This window comes from Triturus cristatus, chromosome 9, assembly GCF_964204655.1.
Source record: "Triturus cristatus chromosome 9, aTriCri1.1, whole genome shotgun sequence".
Lineage (NCBI taxonomy): Eukaryota > Metazoa > Chordata > Amphibia > Caudata > Salamandridae > Triturus > Triturus cristatus.
The window spans coordinates 397,584,851-397,606,604 of NC_140592.1; the positions used below are offsets into that span (position 1 = coordinate 397,584,851).

Sequence of the window (21,754 nt, forward strand, 5' to 3'; positions counted from 1 at the left end):
TACAACCAAATCCAAACAACTTTTTTGTGATTGTCCCTCAGAAAGTGTTCGCATTATGAACACATAACCAGAGCCTTCCGTGTAAGACATTTTTAAATGTTTATGCAGTATGTACCTACTGCTTTCAGCCTCAGGCATGCAGCGTTGGAGTCATGTAAATAACAGATTATTACCCAAACACACTGATACTCATTGATCTCATAAAGATTAAAGGTCGGCTTGATCCTGCGGGGATCCGAACTCATGACCCTTATGTTCAACTGAGACCTCAGCAGGAGGGGGATTAACCCATCGGGCTATCTTAAGATCAAATACAACGAGCCCTGGAAGAACCTGTCTCCAGCGTGGGTTTTATCTCCCAAAAATGAAAATATTTAAGAGGGAAACACAGGATTTAAGTGCAGCTCGGTTGAGTGGCATCTTTACACCGATCTTTCTTCAGGAACTTTCAGTTTTATTGCCCGGCCTTTACCAGGTAGATCTGCTGCGTGGCTCTTTCCACGGCAGTGCCTGGCTTTGGGGGGCTTTGAGGGGGGCCCACAAAAGGACTTCCCTTCAGAATCTCCCCTGGTTTGATAAGGTAATGAGCCTATTATGGCAACAACAGCCCAGGCGGTTTTTAACCAGATAATCCCCTTGTTAATGTGGTAATTAACCCTTTGATTCCCGCCATCTGCCTGCTGGGACTCAAAGTGATTACTGACAGCAGTATGGGGTAGTTATGTGTGTGGGAGAGAGGGCCTGGAGGCGAAGGCGGGAGGGGGTTCTCTTTGTTAATATGGGGGCTCTAGGCGAGAAGAAAGGTTTGCGGATTGATACTGTTACATAGTTTGTGAGAAGAAAGGCATAGGAGGCGCGGGGAGGGGCTATCGGGGCCGTGAGAAACGCACCCCTCGCAGGTACGCTGCCCTGCCGAGTCTGACGGACCGCCTGATAAAGCTCCACCCGGAAGTGAATGCGGGGCTTAAAGTTTCAAGCAGGGGCCGGCCGGCTCGGCACAGGGAATAGAAACGTGTTTCGCGTAGCTATTAACTGTGAAGCGGTGCCAAGAAAGTAACAATGTACCCGAATTTGTTCTTGGAAAGTTTTATGCATATTGATCAAAGGATGCGCCGGGAAAATGGTTGTTTCAAGGGCTATCTGGCCTGTCTCGACCTCAAAAGGGGACCTCAGGTTAAGACATGTGATGCCTCCTGAGTTATGCATGTGCAATTTAAAGATGAAAGTAGCACAGGGTCTCACCGCCTGGTTATCAAGAGTGGTTGGTACATGCATGGTAATTGAAAACAAAAATTCTTTCTTTTTCAGATAAACGAATGTTTGTTAATACGTTTTTAGAAATGTATGGTTGAATCTAAGCATTAACATTTAGTTCAAATAATTACTTTTGGCTATGCCATACTCCTACCTTGAAATATCCCAAATATATGCTTAGTGGTTGCTCTGTGGGAGTGTTATGGGCTTGGTAGTGACCATAACTGGGCAAATTAGAGATTTTTAATACTGAGATTTAACCATAACATTCTTTCATGTAAAATTTTGTCAGCGAATGTAAGACATTTGTTTGATATCCCTATGCAAGCGCCAAAAGTAGTTCTATCTATATATTACACTGACTCTCTAAGTGCATAATTATGGTATTTATACGCATCCCTCTAATCTTAAATCACAGTCCTTGAACTCTCTGATCTTTTGGGTGTGGGTTCGGAATAGCGCAGAAGGAATACCGAGTGGTCACAATATCGTGACCAAAATATTGAGAACCAACAATCAACATGTAAGTGTGAATGGATTTTCTATACCTAACTCCACATATATGTGCCCTGAGGATGTATATGTCTTCAAAGTACGTGGCTGTGGAGATAAGAATAGTAAATCTATACCTCTCTCTTTTTACTCAACGCCTCGATATTTTGGTTTGTGACTCGATATTCCAGATTACAGCTGATCTTTAGCAGAGAGCGGGTTTGAATGACTGGGGAGATGTAAAGGATCATTCAGTAGGGGAACCAAACATCAACATGTAAGTGTGAATGGATTTTCTATACCTAACTCCACATATATGTGCCCTGAGGATGTATATGTCTTCAAAGTACGTGGCTGTGGAGATAAGAATGGTAAATCTATACCTCTCTCTTTTTACCCCACGCCTCGATATTTTGGTTTGTGACTCGATATTCCAGATTACAGCTGATCTTTAGCAGAGAGCGGGTTTGAATGACTGGGGAGATGTAAAGGATCAACCAGTAGGAGGTTGGGAGAGTTGAAAAAAAACAACCATTCCTGTACCACTTGCCGTGGTGTGCATTACGTTTGCAATGCTGCTACATAAAATTGTTAGCAGACCACAGTGACGCTACAGTGCGCAATGAAGCAGAACTACTCAGAATATATTTTAATTTGTTTTCTTGTTCTTTGAAATCTTTCTTTCTTGCTGAACATTTCTCATTCACTCCTTCTATTCTTCATTTCCTGTATCTCCGCTCACTTCCCTCTCCGTTATTTTTGTATTTTCACACTCTTCCTTTCTCACATCATCTCTTCCTCTGTCCTTCCCCCTCCGCTTCTTTTCTGGCTTGCGTGCTCACTCAACCCAACCTCCTTCCTTCATTACTCTCCTCCTCCCCATGTCCCTCCCTTTACTTGTCTGTTCCTGCTTCTCCACCTCTTTTACTTGCCCTCTTCCCTCCGCCTATGTATCCTTCCTCTAATCATTTCTTCCATTCCTTCCTAAACTTCCTCCTTTCTTGCACCCTCACCACCTTTCTTTCCTTCTCACCCCCTTCTTCTGCTGTCGTTCCCACATCTCCTACTCCCATCCTCTCTGCCTTCACATCCTGCCTCTACAGGTTCACGACTTGTGCGATAACTTCTGTCATCGCTACATCACGTGCTTAAAGGGAAAGATGCCAATCGATTTGGTGATTGACGACCGGGACGGAGGATCCAAGTCTGACCTGGAGGATTTCACAGGCTCCTGCACTAGTCTCTCAGACCAGGTAAGAGGCTCCTTCCCTCTTTCCCTTGCCCATGGCCACTCTACTCCTCAGTTATTCTGCACTGGCATTGTTTATTTTATTTATGTCTCCTGATAATTATTGTTTGGCTATCAGAGGCGGATTCACTATGAATTGTAAACATACTGTCAATAGAGCATCCTTTAGGAAGATAGGTGAGAATAACTTATTTCAGGAGTATTCTAACACTCCTAAAGCAAATGGAATGGTGATGTCTTTGCATATATTACATCTCTACTGTATGATAGAGAGCTGTTTTCTGGGCAGTATCCTAGTGTAATGGCGCCTGCAATGTATGTTGGGTAGAATACAATGCCGTATGCAGAATCGTAGCCTAATTGTGTATGTGCTGTGTTATAAAGCCCAATGTACGTGCCACTGCACATTGTACACGTGTCTGAGCCATAGAAGAGGGTGTCAGTAATTGTGCTGGGGTATAGTCAGAGACACTTGAATCATCTGGCATTGAAAGACCAAAGTAAGTGTCACGGTTGGCTAAATTACCCAGCAAGAAAAAGTGTATTATGCGGCATGATGCAGAATCACATTCTATTGCTGTATTATTTCACTACTTTGCCTTTTTAACACAGATTAGTACTGTCTGGGTAAAGGTTTCACTTCGCAAGTACAGTTTAACGCCTATGAATAGCACTAAAGCAACTCAAGAGTGACCAATTACACTTTGCTGAGGGCCTGACAATTGTGTGCCATACTTTGTTCTGAGTAACATTAGATCTGCTTGAACTAGAAACACATTGTTGTTTTTAATCTGCAAATTATGCTGCAGGATTTTTCTGCAAGTGAGGTAAATCTATTATGCAACAGAGGCCTCAGCTGCAGAAAACACAACTTCCATGGCCTTTGTATAGAGTAACTGTATTTGTGCTGTAAAAGGGATCACCATGTGTACTGGAGGATAGAGATATGTAATGTCTGTGCAGTGGGATAGCACACTTGTGACTGCTACGGGTTTCTAAAGTGATTTCTGTTGTGGATTACAATGATGATGTCTGCTCAGTAGCATAGACTGGTGGGGTCTGCTGTCTGATACACCTGTGATGTCGATTAGAGCAGCAATCGCTGTGCTGTAAAACGTAAACATGATATATGTGCGCTGGGACTGCACAGTGATGTCTTCTGTAAGGCACAACAGTGATGTATTTCATGTAATAATATCATTCCATATTTATAAAGCGTGAACATATCACCCTTTAAGGTTTCAAGGTGCTTGGGGCTGTCGGGGAGATTAAGTGAGCTATTGCCCAGAGTCACATGATGCTGAGCTGAGCTGCCACCGGTGATCGAACCGTGAACCCCGCGCTCTGGAGCGGCTGTCCAACCGTGTACCCCGCGCTCTTGAGCCAGCCGCTCTGGCTGCTGCGCCACACCTCTCCCTGTTCAATATGTACAATATACAAGCAGTGCCTACTCTAGGCCTGAACATTGGGGTCTGCACTGGGGAGGTCATGTAGGGCATGATAGCTCTATCTTTACGTTTAGACTCACTAGTGGTGTATGCTGTGAGTAGAACCATGCTGTCTAATGTGATGAACAGAATAATTATACATGTTTTAGGGAATTAACTATTGATGTCTGCTGCAGGGTCGATCATTGATGTCTGTGTGGTAAGATGGCCTATAGTGGGTAGCACATTTATGTCTATTTGTCAGGATAGATTGAGTATATATGTTCCGTGAGATCGGCTAGTGGTGTCTGATGTAGGTAGAATAAGGATTCCTGTGCTGTAGGACAGAATGGTGTTATCTGTGCTGTTGGATACAATGCCGGTGTCTGTTGTGTGAGATATGCTAGCGGTGTCTGATGTGTGAAGAACAATGATGTCTGTACTTTGTGGTTGAATTAGGATGTCTGGTCTGTTGGATGGTGTAGTGCTGTCTCTTGTGGGTAGAACAATTCTTCCTGTACTGTAGGAAAGCATGGTGTTGTCAGTGCTGGAGGCACAGAATGGTGATGTTTGTGCAATAGGACAACATGGCGATGTCTCTGCTGTGGGATACAATGGGGACAGGTGCTCTGCAGGACAGAGCAGTGGTGTCTAATGCAGGTAGCACAGTGATGTCTATTCTGTATGACGGAAAGTGATGTCTGCTCTGAAGGGCACAGTCTCAAGTACAATCCTGCTAGGAGGACATGAAAAGCATGCTTGTGCTTTAATCCTGCCCTTCATCGCCCTGCTGTGGCGCTCTCTGCTCTCGTGCTCTCTTAAATGACAGCGATTAACAATTAGGAAATAGAGGATGAAGCGGATGAAGAGCTGAGAAACTGTAAAGATTCTGACCTCTGAGTTCTTGAGGCCTCGGCCGGGGCTGCCAAGACCTGGCTCTGGCAGAGAATCATGAATGAATCTGATAAGCCTTTCCGGGAGATGACATCCTTAAGGACAATGGATTTTTAAATAAGATTATTTGTGTTGGGCTTCTTCAATTTGCAAAAAGTCAACTTATAATAGTAATGCGGGCGAGAGAGAGTGTGATCAGCTACCTCAGGCCGCTTCCCTCAGTAACCCTGAGACCAAAGGGAGAGGCCACATATGCTCTGCGCTCGATTCACTTGGAAGTTGGCTCACATGTACAAGGCCGGAGCCTATAAGATCTGAGTAAACTCAGAGTACGATGACTATGGCTTGAGCCTGCAAGCTCTGTGTGACCTCAGAGTGAGGATGGCTGACAATGGGCTGAGCCTATAAGATCTGTGTGACCTCAGAATGAGTACAGCTGACTATGGCCTGAGCCTGTAACATCTGTGTAAACTCAGATAGAGTACGATGACTATGGCGTGAGCCTGTAAGATCTGTGTGACTGCAGAGTGAGTACAGCTCACTATGGCCAGAGCCTGTAAGATCTGCATGACCTCAGAGTGAGGACTGCTGACTATGGCCTGAGCCTGTAAGATCTGTTTGAACTCAGAGTGAGTACAGCTGACTATGGCCTTAGCCTGTAAGATCTGTGTGACCTCAGAGTGAGTATAGCTGACTATGGCCTGGGCCTGTAAGAGCTGTGTGAGCTCAGAATGAGTGCTGCTGACTATGGCCTGAGCCTGTAAGATCTGTGTGACTTCAGAGTGAGTAGTTCTGACTTGCTGTTCTTCCCCGCTTTCACAAACTTAGTTGGGGTGGTAGAAGCTTCTGCCACTGTGCCGCCAAGGCCTGGAATGGCCTCCCTTTTCACATCAGAAACTCCCCTGGACTTCTTCCTTTCAGAAAGGGTCTGAAGACTTGGCTCTTTTCTTGAATTTGTTTTTCTAATGCTTTTATTCAGCCTCGCTTGGGCAGATAGCGCATAGCGCCAGGACACCTCAGGGTAACAGTGCGCTTTAGAAATCTTGATAACATAACATAACTATGAAAAGCGTGACATTCAATGAGCCCGCCCTTATGGCCCGGCTCCCGGGACCCACATCACACCCCCATAGTCCGGCCGTGTAGCCAGATTGGCTACCGGTCATATTAATTACTTCCGGGTCAGCCGTGACGTATTTCCGGCTTTAGCAGGCACGGGGAGGGGTGGAGCCAGGGGGGGCTATTTAGGCCTGAGGTCCACCTGGAACGTCCTCTTTCTCCCGCGCCAGGCCCCAGGATCTTACGGGGTTTTACATACTCCCTAGGCCAGCACTGAGGGGAGAGACGGTAAGCTCTCCGCAGGGAGAATGGGGAACACTGGCTGGGGAGGCAAGGGCACCAGGTCACTATCTAGGGCATGGGGCTGCGGCCCCTGGTAATTCCCTATGGGCCTCCTTGGCAGCCTGGTGGTAGAGGGGTGGGCCCCATGAATGGCGGACAAGGACTAGAGGGCTGGGGCTCACTCCTCAAGGACGCAGGTGGGTTGCGCCTTGCGTGGTTCTCAGTTTAGGAGATGTGAGCCAGAGGGCCCCTTGGTGCTGGAGCAAGTAAATATTGCATAACCGGTGGTTATGATCTGTGATTAAGATCGTAGTTATTAAAGTGTAAATATTGAATTTGTAAGTGTGAATTTTATAACTGCATTTTGTCATGTTTATGTATTTGATTGTTATTAAACATGGCCGTTTTTTACCCACACTCTTGGATTAGCAAGTTTTGATTGTGGGATTTTATGAGTTTGGGGCGGGGGGCATTCTAGGGGGTCCGGGCTCTATGACCTGTGCCTGTAAGATCTGTGTGACCTTAGAGTGAGTATATCTGACTATGGCATGAGGCTTTAAGATCTGTGTGACCTCAGAGTGAGTACTTCTGACTATGGTCTGAGCCTGTAAGATCAGTATGACCTCAGAGTGAGAACTGCTCACTATGGCCTGAGCGTGTATCATCTGTGTGACCTCAGATTTAGTACTGCTGAATATGGCCTGCACCAGTAAGACCTGTGAGACCGCCGAGTGAGCACTGCCTGTTACCGTGATTCAATCCTGTGAGATCTATGTAAACTCAGATTGAGAACTCCTGACCATGGCCTGAGACTGTAAGATCGGTGTAATCTCTGAGAAAGTACTGCTGATCAGGGTGTTATCCTGTAAGATATGTCTAACCTCAGAATGAGAACTGCTGACAAGGGTGGGAGATGGTAAAGTATTTGTGGCTTCAGAACCAGCACTGTTGATTTCAGCCTCAGCCTATAGGATGCGGCTGATGCCTGCTATGAAAGTTTGTTATATTTATGTGTAACTAACATATTGTGAAATCGCTGAGCCTAGGGTCCAGCTGCCTTAGGCCTGTGCATAGAAGATCTGGGTGACCCTAAGGGTAAATCTGTTGATTATGGCCAGAATTTGTAAGATAAGAGTAACCCAAAGTATGGGTTTGCTGGGTGTGACCGAAGCTTGCATCCTAATGGTTAGCACGGATTTGTGAGGTCTAAGTATAATGCAATCTACGATTCCCAAAGAATAAGTCTTGTTGTGTGAGAACTGATCCTACACAGTCTCCTCTGTTACCCAGGGTGCAGTGAAGCTGTGTGAGGCCTACGACTGTCCAGCCTATATACACCAAGAGGCAGTTCTGCTGAGTGGGGTTAAAGCCAGCAAGGTCTAGAGACGTTTTAAGGCATGGGCAAAATGTGCAGTTTCCCTGGGCCACCACTGCCCAAGGGGCCCCGGAGAACTTTAACTTTCTCTCAGTTTGATCTCGGTCAATTCATTTCTCTAGGTAAGCCACTCTCTCTATCTGAGCACCTCTACTTCTGACTCTATCTCTCTACCAAGTGTCATCTAAAGGATTTGTGGGTTCATGTGCAAGACATATTGTAGCTGTTTTTGTGTGACCCTATTAAAGTTTAACATATCATTTAGTATTGTTTGGCATTGCGTGGGCTTGAATTAGCAGGAAGTGGCTGAAACAATTCAAATGTGTTCTCTACCAGGGCCCCAAAATGTCTTTCCCGGGGCCCACAAAATTCGTATGATTACACTGGCAAGGTCTGAGTAAGCTGAGGGTTGGGTGTGGCACCTGAGTCCTGATTCTGTAGAGTTTAAACAACTTCAAGGTTAGCTGTTCTGTCAAAGGCTCCTAATAAATATTAAACATATTTAAAAAACAATACACAAGGACCAAAATAGGGAAAATGAAAAACAGACTACATCAAAAGACAGAATTTGAAACATAAGGAAAGATCAAGTGAAAAATGGACTGTAAAGAAAAGAATGAATCATTTGGTTTAAAAATTCTGCTAAAAAAAGAGCAAAATAAAAGTAACAAGAGTGGGGAAGAAGAATAGAAAAAAAGTAAATAGGGTGATATATGCAACAGTCTTTTTGGGAGAAATTAGAGTTGAACGAAGCTTCATCGAATGGCGTGCCTGCACAAAAAGAGGTGGAAAGCAGGTGCAACAGCAAGGAAGGAAGTAAAATGAAGGAGTACATTAAATGGGATAGATGAGGTGTAGTATGTTAAAGTTAAAAGGGGCAGATGGAGATGACTGAAGTTTATGGCAGAGAGAAAGGTGAGAAAAGAGGGAATATGGAGGCTATGTTGGAAAGAAACGAGATATCAATGGGGGGTGCCGGATGCAGGGATCAACCAAACGCAGCATGGATCGCTCTATAAAACTCATGCTATTGTTTTGATCATTAGAGAAAATATGATGTATATGTTGAAAGTCATCCTGTGGTCGCAAGAGGGAAAGTGGAGATGTAGAAAAGCCTAAGAGAGGGTGAGGTAGACACAGGGAAGGATAAGTCACAGAGTGGAAGGCATGTCAGAGTGGGTAGAAGGGTAAAGAATGGCATGTTTGAGGGTGGAAGAGTGCATGTACAGTGGTGGCATGTCAGAGTGGGGAGGAGGTACAAAATGGTATGTTGGGGGTTGGAAGAGGGCATATAAAATGGCATGTCAGGATGGGTGGAAGAGAAAAAAATGGTATGTTGGAAGGCGGCAAATAAAATGCCATATCAGAGTGGGTGGAGGAGATAAAGAATGGTATATTGGAGGGTGGAAGAGGGCATGTAGAATGACATGTCAGGGTGGGTGGAAGGGGTAAACAATGTTATGTTGGAGGGTGGAAGGGAGCAGGTAGAATGGCATGTCAGAGTGTGTGGAGGGGTAAAGAATGGTATGTTGGTGGGTGGAAGAGTTAAAGAATTGTATATTAGAGGGTGGAAGAGGGCATGTAGAATGCCATATCAGGTTGGGTGGAAGGTGTAAACAATGGTATGTTGGTGGGTGGAAGAGTTATGATATATTAGAGGGTGGAAGAGAGCATGTAGAATGCCATATCAGGTTGGGTGGAAGGGGTAAACAATGGTATGTTGGTGGGTGCAAGAGTTAAAGAATGGTATATTTGAGGGTGGAAGAGGGCATGTAGAATGCAATATCAGGTTGGGTGGAGGGGGTAAACGATGGTTTGTTGGTAGGTGGAAGAGTTAAAGAATGGTATATTAGAGGGTGAAAGAGGCCATGTAGAATGCCATATCAGGTTGGGTGCAGGAGATACAGAAGGGAATGGTGGAGAATTGAGGAGGGCACGTAGAATGGCATGTCTGTGTGGTCGGAGGAGTAAAGAATGGCATGTTGGAGGGTGGAAGAAGTAAAAGAAGACACAGATAAGTATGTCACGGAGAGCAAGGAAGGAGCGAAAGAAGATTATGTGGAGGAGAAAGGAGAGGGGGAAGGAGCAGCGCTTTTTTCCAATTTGCAGAAAATTGCTGAGGTCTGGAAGAGATTGAGCTGGAATCCTGGCGCTGGCAGCCCCAGCAGAGGCTCGGTATCTGAAAGGCCTCTCCCCGCGCCGAGGAGCAGGGGCTGCAGTAATAAGAGAGAGTTACGTGTGAATTGGAAAGATTTGCTGAAGATTAAAGGCAGACTGCCCCAACACTCCCGCTCCCTGCCCACCTCTCGCCAGAGAGCGGCATCTGGGGGCAATTACGGCCCTGAGTAGAACCAGCACTCGAGCGTCAGTCCCTTCTTTCTGCCTGTCACGTGCCCCATCTGTCTCTCTGCTTCTTTCTAACTCCCCTACCACCAGTACTCTTTTTCTGTCTCTGCTTCTGTGTGTGTCTCTGCTGTTCTCCTGCGGTCTGCTTCTATCATTCACCCATTCTTTTGCCTCTTCCCTCCTCATCTCTTATGTCCCTCCCACCTCTCTCTCCCTCTCTCCCCCCCCTCTCTCTCTCTCTCTCTCTCCTCATCTCTTATGTCCCTCCCACCTCTCTCTCTCATCATCTTACGGCCCTCCCACCTTTCTCTCCCTCTCTCTGCTCATCTCTTATGTCCCTCCCACCTCTCTCTCTCTCATTTCTCTTATGTTTTTCTTCCCAGTCCCCCCAAAAAACAGGTATCATACTGTTTAATACACACACATCCAACCCTCACCTTATGTATTCACTTCTTAGGAAGCATTGCACTTCTCTGTGAAGGGATTTCAAATCTCAAGAAATGCAAAAAGAAAAGACACTTATCTTACTCTCTGTCGTTTAGTCTTTCACTGTCTCTTACTGTTTCTCCAAATTTGTTTTTAAGTTTCCATCTCTTCTCTCTTTGTCTCCCTTTATTTGCCTTAATTTATTCTGCTTATGCATTTCCACTTCCCTTTTTCTCTTTCATGCTATGTTGTTCTTTGCAAGTGTATTCTGCTCTTCGTTGTTTATTTTTTTACTTTGAAAATGTATAGAGTGCGACACATCACCAAGCCTGTTGTGCTGCATTCTCGTTGTATGCGTATTTTCGTGGCTCGCATTCTCAGTTCTCTTTTTCACTAGTTTCCATTTTTTAGCTGTTCGCTGTGGTTTCCCTTCTTTGTGTTCTTTGGTACCTCGCTTGTTTCTCTTGGCCTTTTTATCACCAATGTTGTTCGCTGGTCTCAGACCTGTCTTGTAATATACATAACACTGACCTATTCCTTGCTGCTGTCTTTCAGTGTTCCCTTCCCACTACTTAACCTACCTCTCATATGCTGGGTCTGGTAGCTTAGTGGACTAATGCAGCCACTGTAGAGGCTTGTGTTCGACCTCATGGTCACAGGTTTAAATCCTGGCGGGTCCATTCATCCTTCTGAGGGTGATAAAATGAGTACCGTTGAATAACAATAAACATCTGTTATTCAGCGCCAAGATACCCTTGGGTTACGTGTGCTTTACAAATACACGTTATAAGAAGATATCACAGTCTTCCAACTGCAAACTGGGCCAACAGTTTTTCATTAGTACCTGGAAAACAAAAGGGCTAGTAAAAGTTTTCCAATAAGATAAGAGGTGACTTGCACACCCTCTCCAGGGCCCGCAGGCTTCAAGCCAGAGCCTTTGCACTGCACTCAGACTACCAGCTACCTGGCATGCTGTCCGTTCGTTCTTCTGCTGCCATTTTCTTGGCTATTTCCATTGCCAAGCTTTTCTGACATCCATCTTTGCAGTAATGTGTGCTTGGTTAATTAGTTTAATGAAAGCAAACTGTAGGAAGGTGGATATCTGACTATGGTTACCCCCAAATTTTTGCCTAGTGTCTAGCTGGTTTTTCGACTTAGTTGGCCTGAGATCCTGCCATTCAGGCTCTCAGGCTATCTGCTCTCTCTGTAAAATGGACTCCATGTACCCTAGGTACATACCCAATTGGTTGGATCACCCTGTCAGCCCCTGTACCAGTGTACACTAGGTACCCAGGGCATTGGTGTACCCAAGGCCTGCCAAGGGCTGCAGCATGTATTATGCCACCCCAGGCTTGGCCTAACAATTTGACACAACTGGCTGATCACTCAGCTGGGGTAAGTTGGTGTAATCACCTCTTACTTAGGTGTAGTATACCTATACCTAACCTTAAATGGGACACCTGGTAACCTATAAGTCACTCCTATGGCAGGCCTTAACAATCCTGAAGGCAGAGTGCTTGGTTCCATGTGAGATGGTGCTCTGGCATGAGCTGAGCCTGTCTGCAGTGGTCGGAACAACTTCCTTCTACTGTTTCCAGATATCGTCATACCATATACTCTTAAGTGCATTATGAACCTCGCGGTTAAATGCTATCTTTGGTTTGGCTTTATCAAAACATGTCGAGTAAGGTGTCATACGAATTGGAATACTAACCCCTCGCCAATTCTGGCGACGGGGTTAGCATTCCACCCTTCTAGAGGGACACGACATGTACAGTACCTGAAACCCGGGTAAAATCAGACATAGCCTCAGCTCCACAAAATGGATGCTGCCACCACAGACACAAGTCTGCCCTCCTGCTGCTGGGAGTCCTTCCAGCTTGGGAGGTGTGGACAAAGGGTTTCCTGCCAGGGGAGGTGCGTGCACCACCCCAGACAGGATTTTGTGTATTGGTCAGGTAGGGCTTGAAAGAAACCAGACATGCCTGTGGCTCACAAGGAGCCTCGGTGCATATGCCAGTTCAAACCGGTCCTGGGGCACACCAGTCCCGGGCCTGGGGCGAGCTGGACAAAGGATTGGGGGTGTAACCACCCCCCTTCCTGGTCCCACCCATAGGGAGGGACCTAGCAGGTAGTCCGGCCCCTAGAATCCGCTTAAAGGTAGGAGCTGTGTCCTAAGACTTCAGACATCCTGGAATCAACTTAAAACTAAGAAGAAGACGGGAACTTCGACGCTCTGCTGCACAGAGGACTGAAGCCAATCTCCCCTGTGGTCAGGGAGTGACCACCTTGCTAACGCAAGCACCATCCAGCGAATCAACGTCTGCTTTGCCGCCGCCTCCCGCCGGAGCCCGAGCCCAGAGACTGACAAGACCTGGACCTCCAGACCTCTCACCGCCCGATCCACAGTCCCTGCAAAGAGGAGACCCGTGGAGGCACCGAGACACGTGGAGCCAGCCATCTTGAAACGACTACGACAAGCTGACCAGTGCAACAATCGAGGCTCCCTCCAAGTTGTGCTTTGGGTCCTGAGAAGCCCAACCCTCGAGCAGCATCTGCCCCAAAGGTGAGCCCTCCAGCATCTCCACGATCTGCGTGGGGCCCTTCTGCATTTTGCCACTCGACGCGCCTAACCGGTTGCTGGCCCGCTGGCTAGTGGCCATCTTGGCGACGAAATCTACGACAAACACCGCTGGTCTGGTTGCTCCAGACTGGCCCTTGCTCCCCTCCAAAGGAGCAGTTCCTCTGACCTTGCTGGTCAGAGCCATCAGCTTATCTCCTTGCCCACAACAATTGCTTTTGCCAAGGCTTGTTTGCTTCGATCAAGTCGCCGACACCGCCGACAGCGAGAGCCTGCGTGGGACAGCTCGTGACTCGACTCCTGGACGTCGTCGACCTTCAGGGACCACGTGGCTGCAGAGTCAAGCTACACCTTCCTTCCTGTTTGCACCCGACATCGCCTGGTACCCACCTGGTGCCACGCTGGTCACTGGCTAGTGACTGTGAACACTGTCCCCTCTGCTTACAGGTCTTCAACATCTCCGATCCACTCTTGGATCCACTGCATCTCTTCCCGACCGACCGCCTGCAGCACGTTTGTCTACAGGCCCCCCGGAACCGATAGAAGAAACCCGACGCACTTCGAGGCCTATGCACCCGCTTCCTGTGGGTGAGGTAAAGCTGGCACTCCTGTGCCCAAGTGTAGTATTACATCTCTAGTGCCTGTGTTCCAAATCTTAAGTTCCTAGGTCATCCGGAAGATTCCCTTTTGCAGTAACTTTGTACTTTTTACGCACCCATTGAAACCTATGGGAGCACGCGTGTGACTATTTGCTCTGCACACGCCACCCGTGGACCTCCTGGTCACTAACTGAAGTTAGCTCCTTGTAGGCCCAGCGATTCTAGAGGCCCTAGGCCTTTTCCCTTTTCTGTTCGTGGTACTTATACCACTATTTTAGTATATGGTTCGAGTGGCCACCAGGGCCTATCCATATAAAGTGCAACTTCTGTGTATTCTGTGATAATCTTGTTTGACGATTGGTGCTCCTGTGCTCATAAAGAGACTAGGGGTTACTTTGAGAAATAAATACATATATATTTTGAATATATATCTGTGTGGTGTCCTTTCATTGGTATAAAAGGGGGTTACTATTGGTAAAACAGCTTGCTTAACACGCATCACGAGTTTAGCCTCAAAGACTGCTTAGCCTACGCTACCACTAGGGCAGCTAGTCCAAAAAGGTTGACTTACAACCACACCATAAGGGTTGCTTGGCATGGTACAAGGTGGTCACTAGAACTAGTGAACAGCATATACCAGGCCAACTTCTCACACAAACCAAGACTCCAACTCCCAGAAAGCAAGATGTTGTCAAATGAAAGCCTACTCCTGGAACTTGGATACTATGCATACATGAAGTTTAGTGTCTATCTTGGCTCTTGCGTATATTCCTGGTGCTTCTTCCTGGTTCTCGTATCTTTCACACAGATATTCCTCTGCTGGTATTAACCCTGGTTGTCCCATACCTTAAGTGGTCAGTTTGCTGTTCTGGACTTGGTTCCGGTTGTTCTGAATTGCTACTTGTCAGCTCTTGTCTGCTGCTCCTACACAGCGTTCATGTGTCTGATACCTATCTGTTAATCTCTGTTGATTTTATTCCAGGTTTCCCTATCTGTCAATTGGCTATTCTTCTCTGATAATCTTATTTCCTAGCTCTCTTGTCTGTTACTTGTGTGCATCTCTGCAGCCATCAATCCAGGCACTCTTATCTGTTACTTGTCTGTTCTTGTCTACTCGTGATTTCCTGGTTTACCTGTTACATTCCCTCTGCTATTTTTTTTTTCCTAGGCATCTTTTTTGTTACTTTTGTGTGCTCTGCTGACTGACCATTATCCTGGTAAAGGTATATCTTACTTGAATTTTCTTATCTTCTATTTTTTCCTGGATCTCCAATATGTGACTTATAATGTCCTCTTCTGGTCATAATCCTGGTTCGGGTACCTGTTACTTGTTGGTTCCCCTTTTCTGGTCTTACTTCGAGTTCTCGTATCTGTTACATCTCTATTCCTTCATCTTATTCCTGGATCTCAAATGACTTATTTGTCTCTGTGCTTCACTCTGTCTCTGTGCCTCACCTGTGTCTTACTCCGGGTTGTCACCATTGATCACATTACCGAAGTGCTTGTCTCCATATCCCTTCCTTCTCAAAATCCCTGGTTCCCTCTTCAGTATCTTTATTTACCTCTTTAACTGCTTAATACATTAGTAGTTTTCCATTTTGTTATTTTTAGTGTCGCAGTTATTTTTTGAGTCTGTGCGTGCAGCCTCTAGAATGTATCACAAAATCGTGACTGTTATCTGTCTTGAACTGTCGCCTAGTTTTGCCAGGTGAATCTTTCTAGTCACTTTAGAATCACCCTAGATTCAGCAGGTTAGTTATGCAGTTCTAAACTGTGTACACCCTTAATGGCACCTGTGTATTCGGGCCATGCCAGGTGGACTCCTGCCATACAGACGATCCTCCAAACCCCAGCATCCATAGTGGTGCTTGCTGAAAAACAGGACTAGGATCAAGCAACCCCCTTGACATGGGGCCAGATGTGAGTGATGCCCTACACACGCAGCTTCAACCTCTCTCATCAGTAGCCATGTGCCTGCAGCATACACCACCTCGTGATGAAGTGTCGAGACACCTGTAACATAGTTTCTGTTCGCCTAGCAAACCACAGGACCTGGCGCCTCCAGGCGGCAGGACCAGAAATTGCCAGTCAACCGGTAAACAAACCACAAAGTTGCTCGCAGTGGGTACCTCGCAAGTACGTCCTGAAGCAGTTTCTGGCCAAGCCAAACATTGGCACCCCCCTCCCCGTGGTTGATGATAGAAGACAGCCCGATTTTGGATAAACCGTGGGTGGAAAAGCTGATTTAGCATTGGGCTCATAAATTCCACTTGTCCAGCTCTACTAAAATCGAATTTCCTCTTGCTCACTGATGATATCTTATTTTGTTTCCCTGAGTTTGAAACCAACTGCAAACCCACCACATAACCAGTGGTCTGTCCCATGGCCACGCTCTGGTCCAATCAACGGCACACATCGCGAATATAACACTCTTCTTTGCGCTCATATCATGCCCAGCAGATATTTAATTTGGATAAATATATCTATTCATTTTTACCTGGCAGCCCTTACCACAATCTTGTTACTTAGAATCAATAATATATTTTATTAATATCAAGCTCAGTGGTATTTAGTTTGTTGTGCTTGGAAGGATGAAAGGCTGAGTAAGCTCTGCAGAGAATCACAGGTGGTACTTGAAGATTACACACCTGTACACAAATCTCTGCAACGGCAGCACTGGTCCACTATGCCATCTTGATGGGAAAAATTGTGAATCTGTATTCATTTTACATACCTCACGGTACATTAATCCGTGCAGACGTTTAATTAAATGGCTCTAATTCCACTATGGAATTATGCCCTTTCTAACTGATGTTTCTCCGGAAATCTTCAACCTCTGTCTAAATCATGGGATGCCCCCCTAGTAGGCCTATGAATGCAAGCAGTTTAATATGAGTGCCGGGATGTTCTGATAAATCATGAGAGTCAAGGGGCAGCGTGGAGAGAAAATTGGTATTCTACATTGTAGGAGATACCACTGAATGAGCCTCAGGTAACTTCCATCTTGTGAACCATTAAGGGGGCTACATAACATAAAAAATACACAATCAGCAAAGACTGTAATATCATATCCCTTATCAGTTAGGTAAGGCAGTTAGTCATTCTTGGGGAGCAGTGTCTTTAGGCCCAGTGAAGGAAATGGCTGCATGACCAAACTCCACCGTTCTCTTCACATTGGTGCTCTTATAGGTGATATGGGCAAAACTATTCACTTCCGGGTCATGCCAGGTCCTTAAGCTACCTCCCAGACTTGTGGGTCTTTACCAGTGTGCGCGTGGAATAGCTTGGCCACTTTGTCCTGTCACTGTCAAGGCCTCTACCATGGTGTACTTTTCTCACTAGGACCTCTTCAATCCCCTGCTCAGCCCTTCATTTTAGTCAGCTGTAAAACAGGGCATAGGGGGAATTTTGTGGTATTGTTGTGCTAGTTGATTGCTGGTGGTATAGTTATCTTGAATTTTTATATCTATGATTACTGCATTGAATGAATGAATGAATGAATGAATGAATTAACTTTATTTGCGTGGTTACTCAAAACCATTACAATAGAAAAGAAGAGAAAAGCATTCAGATTAAAGTCTAGAAGTCTAAAATCCAAAATCTAAAACAGTATAAATCTATATGCACAGCAAATATTAAAATTTTTCTTGTACATGCTTCAATAAAACCAGTCAAGTATTAAAAAATAGTGTACAGCCACCGTACAAATGCCTGCCAGGTTGCTTAGAGAGGAGTGTCCATCAATTTTGTACGGGTAATTTGTACAAATTTGCCAAAGGTAGCCATGTGCTTCACTGTGTCCAGCGTATAAAGTCGATGGACTGCCTCCTTTGCTGTACGAGTGCCCAATTGCAATAAAATGGGCCTAAGGTAAATTCTGCGAGCTAGACGCAGGGCCGGGCAACAAAGCAAGATATGGGCCAAGGACTCGCGTTTGTATTTGCAGAGCCGGCACTCCGTGATCACTGGTCTTACTGACCCGGTGGAGTATAGTTCTTTAAGGGGGAGAGGATGTAGCCTGGCTGCTAAAATCCTATGTAGGGCTTGTCTCCCCACGGCCTGCGTAAGATGAGGTTTGAGATTATGCACTGTATGTGGGAGGCTTTGGGACTCGTGAAATCTTCTTGTTGTCAAGAACTCCATGTCCAAAGTTCGGGAACGTAAACGTACTTGTTTTTTTATTATGCTTTTAATAGTAGCATACTTAACTATCCTGGTGTCCCAGTTCTCTGTTGCAAGTTGCAGGAGATCTTTGGCGGAGGAGAGACCGTCAGACCAGGGATTGCCAGATTCTAGGAAGATGTTTTTTAGGACAGCTTTCATTGTGTTCTCCGGTGCCGCCATTGTTAGGTAAAAATATTTACTCAAAGAGGCCATCTCTTCCAGTTTTTGTTGGTTGAGGTTGAATTCCAATCGAACCAAGTTATTCCTGGTACAAGCTGGTAGGTGGAATAGCTTTTTATAAGCTGTACAGTGAATTTTTTCTAGATCTTTTGCAAATTTCCCTAGGAATGCCTGTTGTGCGTAATTAAGAGATGGTATTAATTTTGCCCTCAGCACTCTTTGAATAGCTGTTGTTAAAGGACTATGTAAGGTGGCGTATAATTTACAGATGATTACTGCATTTTGTGAAAAATCAAGATGAGACTTTGTATTGGGATTTACTAAGAGTGGCCGGGAGTGGGGGCTCATTTCTAGGGGCATATTTCTATCACTGCTGGTTATCTGACATCAGCTGTCTTGTTTAAGGTTTCTAGTGGCTGGCTTATGACTATGGCGTAGAGATTTTGCAGTTGCCTTGGATCATACCTTGGATGTAGTGTGTCTCATTTTCTCGACCTCTCTGGTTTTCTGGATCTTTGTTTCATCGACAAGTCTGACAAAATGGTAGGTTGAAGTCATGTTAGTTCAGTTCAGAAACTCCAAAAACACGACAAGATACCATGCGTTGGACTAAGCGTGGTCTGACAATGCCATACAGCGCATAAGCTTTCAAAATCCCAAAGACTTTGTCATCAGGCGGCCAACTGATAAAGAAGCCTTTAGGACTTTGAAGGCTTACGAACTGTACCAATTGTAGCATACAATTCGTGTTTATTTTGATAACATGAACGATGGTCTACTGCCCCTACAAGCTCATGCTTGAGGTCTGATCCTCCTGACCCCCTAGTTGCCGTCTCTTTTACAGCTAAATTTACTCCCGCCAGCCCACCGCCACCTCAGTCAGGTATTAACCCATTTCATTGATGCAGCTCACATAACATAACATGCACTCGTAAAATGCATGTTCACCCAAAAGGGTATCTTGGGGATGAAATATCACTTGTCTATTAAACGCCCTCCGTGTGAACCAACATGGCTAGCTTTACTGAAGTCTGCTTGGACTGCATCCATCAGTCTACCTTGATCTATTTCCAGAGTAACGCAGTCAGATTGGCCAACTAGAGACATAGGCATGACCTTGCCATCACAAAATCAGCAATGGGAACAAACACCACAAATTTGACCCAAACTCCTTTAAAAACATTTGAGCTCATATTCGTTTTTTGGGAAGTCACAAAAGTAATATTCTATTGGAGTTTTATATGGCAACCCTACAATATTTCACAAAAATAATATAACGTTCTTTAATACTGATCAAGTTCATTCCAGGATGTCCTTGGTGTACTCTAATTATAACGTAGAGCGACCCTCTCTCTGGATGAAGGTGAGAGTCATGAGAGTGACCTGTGATTGATGTGAACCTGTATCTATATGACCCCCGTCCCTTCCTGTAGCATTCAGATCCTCTGTTGCAGCAGCCATCCATTTTTTTTTTAAATTTTTAAATATATTTCATCCTTTTCCTTTCAACAATTAATCGGGGGTGTTGGAGGGGGGTTGAAAGGAGGTGGTGGATCCCTCGGAAATAATTAAGGCTGACAGTCGTGGCGCCCCGAGCCCGTAATGAGCGCGGCCTCTCCTGTGTTGTTCCCGTGGCGGACCCTCACCTCCTCTCTCCCCTGCACCAGAATCACTAATGCGGGCACAGGCTTCATTTGCCTATAGCAACTCTGCTGCATTTTTAATGTGCCTGCGGGCTATGCTGGGATTGGGCTGCAAGATCTCCCTCCAAATGGCTAATTCTGAACTCCAGCAAGAAGCCGCTCTTCCTTTCATTGTTTTTTCATCTTTTTCTGTTCTCCGTTGCATTTGACTCCCTCCTCTTCAGTTTCCGAGCATCGTGCTTCACTCTCTCCTTTTTCCTCTTCAATGGCAATTCTTGGAAAGCTTGGTGGAGTGTTTCATGGCAGATTTTCTGCTTTTCGTCCGCCTGTGTCCTCCTCAGGCAAAGCCATATGATATGAACTCTGACCTATCAAACAAGCGATCGTCACATTCAATATAACTCTCTCCAGATGATTGACCCAGTGTTAAATAATTGACCACTTCTTGCCCATCTGCCATATACAGGACCAGCCGGCCTATCATTGTCTATGCAATCTGCCCTTCAGTGGCTCCTGTGTTTTCAACAGGTTAAACTTGCATTCTGTGCTCTGCCCAATCCATGACTAACTCACTGAGCCTCGACCGGCTGGCTCATTATTATCACAAACCGTAACAATTAGTTCAGCCTCCATTCAAAGTGGTCTATTGATGATCAGGAGGGATTTTTTTTATCCTTAGATGAAAGGTTTATCCCTGACCAACATGATCATCTTTAATCAAAAGCTCTCTTGGTGACAACATGGCATAGCCTTCTTTGTCTGTCTATTCTACCGTTGGCTGACAGGCGCATCCCCCTACCTGGCATAAATGTCTTTGATTAGTGAGTACGTCCTTGACTACGGAGAGTGACCTTGGCCGCCATGTTTGTTCTTGACTAACTGGCATGTGCTACTGCTTAGCTGGCACCTTACTGACTGACAAATCATTATGGACCATGTATATACTTATCTGAATGGCATGTCTTTGACTGACTGTCCTTGACAGATCTGTCTGTCATTTACTGATTGGCACTGACTAACCAGATTTTCCTTTACTGGCTGTCACCTCTTTCACAGAGTGATGTAACCCACTTTAAACTCACGATTCGGGCAGACTCCAAACGCTGGTCATGACCACCTCATATATAAACTTGGGTCCTTATTTAGAGTTTGGTGGACATGGCATTCATCAATGGGTGGAATAATCTTTTTTCCGTTTTTAGAGTGTCATTGACATACATTCACTCTTAATACAGCTGATGGGACTGCCACCTTTAGGCTGAGGAACTGCATCGACTTAACTCTAAATAGGGATCTTATTGGATGTAGGTGGGTGTATGTGATAAACTTATTTAAGCTCAGTAAAAAAGAAACCTTTAATAAGGTTCTATATATATATCCAAAAGAAACTGGCCTTCGTTTCCCTTCTGGCCCGTTTACACTGGCAGGATGGCCCATCGATTTTGCAACTCACATCTGACTTTTCAAGTCAGAGGGAGGCCATTAATTCAAATATTGTCTAGGTCGACTGAGACTTCCATCCTCCTGAGACTGGTAAACTTGAGTATCATTACATCGGTTAAAAGTAACACCTGTCATTTACAATGCTTAGAAATAGCAGATGTGTGGTATGATGTGCAATATAACAAATTACAATTAATTTTAGTAAATACTTTTACAATTATTTCTCATCAAAAGGACCCTCATGGCTACCTTGAGATTCCCATATATCAGGTGTAGTCTCGTACACTACAACTTACTTTCAGGCACAGCTTTTTCCAGACAGAATATGAAACTGGTCTCA

At 45.3% G+C, this 21,754-nt stretch overlaps 1 protein-coding gene across 8 annotated transcripts in view; it reads left to right on the forward strand.

Moving 5' to 3' along the window:
• Window positions 1-21,754, forward strand: part of LOC146798028 (homeobox protein meis3) — a 128,640-nt gene that overhangs the window by 37,746 nt on the left and 69,140 nt on the right. For all 8 annotated transcript variants that reach the window (XM_085625260.1, XM_085625261.1, XM_085625256.1 and 5 more), the window contains exon 6: window positions 2,850-2,999. In XM_085625260.1, the coding sequence (XP_085481386.1) occupies window positions 2,850-2,999 (150 nt within the window). The remainder of the gene's footprint in view (window positions 1-2,849; window positions 3,000-21,754) is intronic.